We start from the raw sequence: 6,266 nt of genomic DNA on the forward strand, positions 1-6,266 counted from the left end.
AGCCGTGGATGTCACAATGGCTCACATCACAGAAACCTCAGGTTTCACGGTCGACGGCAGCTCCGAGTGCAGCAACACCATGACCACTACAGGAAGTCGAAGCCGCAGACACTCCACCGGGAGCACGCAGCAAGACAGCGACTCTTATTCCACGAAACAAGCCCTTGCCAGCAACGACATCCTCAACCTTCTCGACGCCACCGATTACTTCCACGTCACGATGTTTAACATCAGACAGAATACGCAGTATCAGCTGAAGGTGAAGGAAAGCACAACGGTCACGGAGCTGGCGAAGATGGTGCAGGAGGAGGAGGCGATTCAGATGAGAAGACTCAATCTGCTTCAACACAACGTCGTCAGGATATTCTGTGGGTATGCTGATGATGGAAAGCGTGATGAGACGCTTGGAAATGTGAGTTGAATTGACAGCCCTTCAAATCACTTCGCACGACTAATGACTGGCTTAGCTCGGCATCAAGGATGGAGATCGCATCAACATCGTCGTCAAGACCGAAGTGGCTTACTTTCCAAGGAGCGAGTGGTATCGAGCCGACGATGGGAGTGTCATGCTCGGAGGAGATGCGCAGCAGCGGCATCGGGAATTGGAGCGTCAGCGTATTCAGGATAGGAGGGATTCTGGCCTCTCCTGAGGGCTGATTTTCAGGGGCTTGGATGATTGCATCTCGAAAGCCTTCGCGATGACTGTTGTTTTGAACAACAAAAAGTTGATTGTTGTTTCTGAAAACGACGAGTATTCTAGCAGCATCATTGCTTCGTGCTTTCTTGCATGCTTGAAATAGCGACCTGAGACGGCCTTTCAACCTAAGCTGGGGGGTTCTGCAATAGTCGTTCCTTTGAGTGAAGTATGCAAGACCGAATTGCTAAGATAAGGAGATGCTACCAACAGCAAAGGCTGTATTAACAACAATGGTCACTTCGCGGAGAATCTTTCCCCAATTTTACACCAAAGCAAACACACCACACCAGATTCCACTTAAGAACCCAAAAGTCTTCCCCATCTCTTAAGTGTAAGCTCAACCTCACCAGCTCCCCCAAACATGAGCACCGTTCCCGTCACCGTCCACCTGCCCGCCGGCCTCGTCGACTCCATCCGCCGCCAGGCCAGCCGCAAATCCATCTCCACCGACGACATGATCGCCCTCTCCGAGAACGTCTGCAAGGGCTCCAAAGCCATCATCGATGCCGTCAAGGAAGACCGTGTTCTTCCTGGAGTACAGCACACTGGCATGTCGACCCATTCGGGCAAGCAGCGCTCCTACTGGGATTCTCAGTTCCTCATCACGATTCACGACCCGAAAAGGAAGAAAGCGTTCCCGGTCAAGGTGCGCGCAACCACGGATTTCAGTACTGTCGCGGAGATAGTGGCGATGCATGAGGGCATTCCTGTCGGTAAGGTGTTGTTGAGGGATCAGCATCACAAGGCGGTCTACAGACGGGACGGATGCGTGCAGGGCACTCCTGTGAAGTGGAAGCAGTTGGACCCAGTATGTTTGTGATTGCTCTTCTCTGGTGGCGTGGCTTACTGACTGATTGCACAGGCTGGAGTGAAGCCAGGAGACATTTTGACTCTGCATTTGAATGAGGACTTGCAGTAGGGGTCGGGAGAAGCATCATGCGCGTTCTGTTGTGTTGGTGTGTGTATCCCTAGCATGATACGACCGTCAGATGCCTTCATCGAATGAACAAGCGACGAGTGTCCATTGCTCCCAAATATCTTCACACGTCTTCTTACCATTTCTGCCTCCAATGACGCTGTCTCGTCTCTTCTGCCAGCCATCGTCACTCCTTGACCTCACTCTTCCCTGCCTTCATCACCTTCGTCTTTCCGCACGAGAGTTTGATAGGGTCCGATGCACCCCGTCGGGATATCCATTTATGAAACCTGGAGGTCGGTCAGCGGAGAGTTGAAATTAATCGGAGGCTCATTCTGACATACCGAAAGAACTGCTGCTCAATCATGTCAACGTACTCTTCAGCACTGAGACCCTTGCGATTGAAGCAGCTCCGCAACCTCCTCGCCAGTCCCCAGACGGCCTTCTCCTCCCAGGGATCCACAAAGTAGTGATGGACTTCCCAAATAGCATCCTTCGCGCGGGCTGGTAGCTTCTCCATGTTAATCTCGGGGCCGTCAAGGTGAGTACGAAGCTTGGTCATAAGGTACGCGACCTTCTCCTCTGTAACCAAGCTCCAGTCTCCCTCAAAGACCTGATGCAGCGAGTCACGCTCGGGCAGCCAGCCCAAACGCAAGTGCTCTTCTCCCGCGGCATATGTCCATATCTCGCGTTTCGGGATCAAGTCGCCGTTTGGCATGCCCTTCGCCTTGAGACCCGGCACGTCGCGATAGAGAATCTTCCGGTTCCAATAGAACAGAGGACGCAGAAGCCACTCACAAGCTTCCCACTCCTTTGTATCGTCGTACTTCGTATTGGGTACAAAACCTCCACGGGTACGTGCCGTATGCTGTCGCGCAGCTATGTAGGGTATCTCGCTCCCAGTCGTATTGTAGTCAATCCTCACGCTGTCGACCCTGCCTCTGATGCACATGCCCTCATGCTTATCAAGTAGATTCTGAATGCCTTGCAAAATGAGCGGAATGGAGCTCGCATAGTCTTGCGGGATCGGTGCTCCCAAAATTGTCTCCGTAAGGATCATCTTGGACCGCGCCTCCAACGCTTGTACCAGCACTTTGGCATAGATGTCGATCTGGGGAGCCTTGCTTGACAATTTATTCAGATCCAGTGCGTCGGGAGCTTGATACAGGTCATCCTCGGACACGACTGAAGAAACCTTAGCGTTCGTCATGATCGCGGCCTTGATCCGGTTGGCATACATGGTCGTCTGCTTCGAGAATGTGCCAAGCTTAAAGTGCGATAGAGAACTGGCTAAGCGTCTCTCGAGGCCGATCTTGAGTTTCTCTGCAGTTGAATGTGTCAGCAAGCCTTCAAGCAAAGAGCCGGTGGCGTGGTCGACCGCAAGATGATGGAGATATTTGGGAAAGGTTCGCTCACCTGAATAAGCAGCCCAGTAGGCTTTCTCTTCGTCGCTGCGCTGATGCCAAAGCTCACTTGGGGAGATGGTGGCGGGAAGAGAAGTATCATTCGAAAGCAGCGCATCCGCTTGATATTCGAACAGTGTTTGGCCGTCCGAGGTCACCCAGCGATTGATACGCTCGAAGAGAGCTGCGCGCGTAGGAAAGTCGATGTCGCCTCCGAGTTTCTCTATGGCGTCGCGAACATCTGTATTTGTGAATTTGATGATTGAATCGGCATCGAAGTTGGGCTCATGAGGACGGTCGCTCATCGCGACATCGGCGATGTTCTCCGCCGTCGGCTCGAAGGGCGAGGCCATTGGCATGGATGATGGATGTCTGCGGTGCTCGGAGTGTGCGCGAAGAATTCACTGCCAAAGTCCGGAGTACTGTTTGTTGACGGGCAAGTTTTTAGTTCTACGCTAGTCTCGCTAAAGCGTCCGCTCCTTCCCTTTCAATTCACATTCACTCACGGGGCCTTGGCAAGCATGTGAGACCCTTTCTATCCGACATCTTTGGTACGGTTACCTTACGCATGAGTAGACACTTTTGGTAGTACGTATGACTGTATGACTCCGCCTATCGAGAATGTTGACACTAGAGTCGACTTCGCCTCACGAATGGACTCTTTATTCAAATGTGGATGCAGTCATGCTTCTACAGTCGCCACTTCTTGGCAATGCCCATAGTGGTGAGGCATTGATACAAGCTGCGGGTGCTGCTCCAGGAATTGGATCCGTAGCAGTCATGCAAAATGAGTGCCTTCAAAGTGCAAAGTTCCTTTTGTGCTGACAAGAAGCCTCGACTGTGAGGACCAGCCACGAGTGGGATCTGATTGGGAATGTTGAAGACACGTCTTGAGGCTGAATACTGACCCTGCATTGTGGAAAATATGCAATGGAATCTATGCATAGTTTATGTTCTTTTTGACGAATATTTCATGCACAGGTTCTGCTCCTTGCCTTGCCACCCATCTGGCTGCCTGAGGCATCAACGCAGCCCTACCTGCCCGTCACATTCGTCAATGCACTTCGCTTCCTTCTTCCTTTTTATCATATCAGCCTCAATCAATGTTTCGTACTCGCCCCTTGAAACCTCGCATTAATGGTCATCAGACACAATCCGATGGATACACACCTCGGCGATGCTCGTTCACGCATGGTCCGGCTGCACCACTAGATACCGCGATGCAGCTCAACGCGAAGCTACGGGCCCGATGAGGCAATCGCAAAACATCCGCTCCCATGTGAAGCACCCGAGAGATCTTGATTGGATTCCTTCACACCGACTCCTTCCTGGCGACGATGTTCGATAGTCGCACGAACGAGGCTAATCGGTGAAGGCGCGATGCTTACAAGCTGCGAGAGTTTCGATGCTTCCCGCTATCTGCATGACAAAACTGTACTTGCTTGTCGGCGGATATCTACTCAAGAGAGTCACGACCGGCTCCTGTTGCATGGTTGCTCAGAGTCGGCTGATTTTACTCGTCACGTTTCCTCAGATTAATCAAAGCCAACATGGGTGAGACTAATGGAGTCAATGGACACAGCAAGAATGGACGCTCTTTCCAGACCGTCATGGAAGACTTGAGCAAACGGATTCTGAACGTCAGGCGCCCAGCAGACTTCGTTGCAGTCCTGATCTACGGCGTGCCCATCTACTCGACCATTCGAATTGGCATTGAAGCCGGCATCTTCGACCTGCTTGCCAAAGCAGGAAGCTCACTGACTGCAGAGCATATTGCTGAAACCATTGGTGAAGCAGTAGGAGATCCAGACCCGAAGGACATAGAACGACGAGACTTTGTCGTCCGCAATCTTCGAGTGCTTGCTGCACTCGGGCTCGTTGATGAAACGTCTCCTTTCACATACCATGTCAATGAGTTGACTCTGGCACTCGCAGATCCTGGACTCAATGCTGGCATCAGTCAGGTGTATCACGGTGTGATGGGACCGAGAAGCACAATGGCTCAGATGATCACCTACGCAAAAGAAAGAGGATGGAAGGCTCCTGACACGGCTCTCGATGGTCCTTATCAGAGGGCCCACGAGATCAAGGGCATGAGCACTTTTGAGCACTGGTGAGTAGTAACATGAGCTCGCGAAAGTTCACTCGGAATACGCTCGGCTGACGAATATAATGCTTCCCTTCAGGGTGAAGTGCGATCCCGAACAAATGTCCCGTCTCAACGCTTCAATGCAAGGCATGCAAGCCAACTTCACCCACTGGATGGAGTGGTTTCCCAAAGAAGCACTCTTCGGGTCTGGTGAGCGCACGCCGGAAACATTCCTCGTTGATGTGGGAGGAGGATACGGACACGACATTTCTGCGTTAGCAGCCACATACCCCGATGAGCCAATTCGAATGGTCCTGCAAGATCTCCCTGGAGTGCTTGAAGAAGGCGAGGAGAGACGAAAACAAGCAGGTCAAGTGCTTGATTCCAGGATACAGCGTCAGCCACATGACTTCTTCTCCGAACAACCGGTCAAGGGCGCAGAGGTGTACTACATGCATAAGATTCTGCACGATTGGCCTGATAAGGACTGTATTATCATCTTGGAGAGGATAAGGGATGCGTTGGCACCGGGATCAAGGATATTGGTCAACGATTGCATTCTTCTGAATCAGGGGTGCCCACTGAGGTAGGCTCACACGCATCGATGACTCCGGAAGAGCTCTGTTGCTAACTTGAATACATACCAGCGGTTGCCGACATTGCTATGCTCGCAATGCACTCCGGCAAAGAGCGTGACGAGGAGATGTGGACCCGATTGCTGTCAAGAGTGAAAGGACTGGAAATCAAGAAGTTCTGGCATTGTCCGGATGATACTGGAGAGGGCATCGTGGAGATTGTACAGACGGAGTAATTTAGTGGGTATGGCAGTCAAACCTGGATAACGCAATATTCCGTAGGAACATAACCTCTTTAACGCTATACTTTCAGCTTCAACTTCTAAAATTCGGTGTGAACCTCTTACCTGCCTATATTGCCTTAACCTGATCAATTTATTGGCTAAACCAGGTATCAAAAAGATGCCTTCAGACCGCAAGACACCTGGCCTTTCAGTCTCTCAAAGGAAGGCCCTTCGTCAATATGCACAACAACACCCTCAGCTAACTCAAAAACAACTCCAGCAGTGGTTCTTGAACGAATTCCAGCGCAGTATAACGCAGCCTACAGTCTCAGAAAGCCTCTCAACCAAATACAACTTCCTAG

General features: G+C 51.4%; 4 protein-coding genes across 4 annotated transcripts; 3 read left to right on the plus strand and 1 right to left on the minus strand.

Annotated features, from left to right (window-relative positions):
• Positions 1-16: 16 nt before the first annotated feature.
• M409DRAFT_61420 (uncharacterized protein) lies at positions 17-650 on the plus strand (the record flags this gene model as incomplete). Its single annotated transcript, XM_033814757.1, has 2 exons — positions 17-412; positions 468-650. 2 exons carry the CDS (start codon positions 17-19, stop codon positions 648-650), a joined length of 579 nt encoding a protein of 192 aa, XP_033659589.1.
• A 408-nt stretch (positions 651-1,058) lies between these two features.
• M409DRAFT_61421 (uncharacterized protein) lies at positions 1,059-1,616 on the plus strand (the record flags this gene model as incomplete). Its single annotated transcript, XM_033814758.1, has 2 exons — positions 1,059-1,505; positions 1,560-1,616. 2 exons carry the CDS (start codon positions 1,059-1,061, stop codon positions 1,614-1,616), a joined length of 504 nt encoding a protein of 167 aa, XP_033659590.1.
• Positions 1,617-1,914: 298 nt separating this feature from the next.
• Positions 1,915-3,375, minus strand: M409DRAFT_61422 (uncharacterized protein; the record flags this gene model as incomplete). Its single annotated transcript, XM_033814759.1, has 1 exon — positions 1,915-3,375. The coding sequence occupies one exon, from the start codon at positions 3,373-3,375 to the stop codon at positions 1,915-1,917; it is 1,461 nt and encodes a 486-aa protein (XP_033659591.1).
• Positions 3,376-4,566: 1,191 nt separating this feature from the next.
• M409DRAFT_38132 (uncharacterized protein) lies at positions 4,567-5,695 on the plus strand (the record flags this gene model as incomplete). Its single annotated transcript, XM_033810868.1, has 2 exons — positions 4,567-5,129; positions 5,203-5,695. The coding sequence occupies 2 exons, from the start codon at positions 4,567-4,569 to the stop codon at positions 5,693-5,695; spliced, it is 1,056 nt and encodes a 351-aa protein (XP_033659592.1).
• Between the last annotated feature and the right edge of the window lie 571 nt (positions 5,696-6,266).

The sequence above is a fragment of the Zasmidium cellare genome, assembly GCF_010093935.1.
Source record: "Zasmidium cellare ATCC 36951 unplaced genomic scaffold M409scaffold_73, whole genome shotgun sequence".
Lineage (NCBI taxonomy): Eukaryota > Fungi > Ascomycota > Dothideomycetes > Mycosphaerellales > Mycosphaerellaceae > Zasmidium > Zasmidium cellare.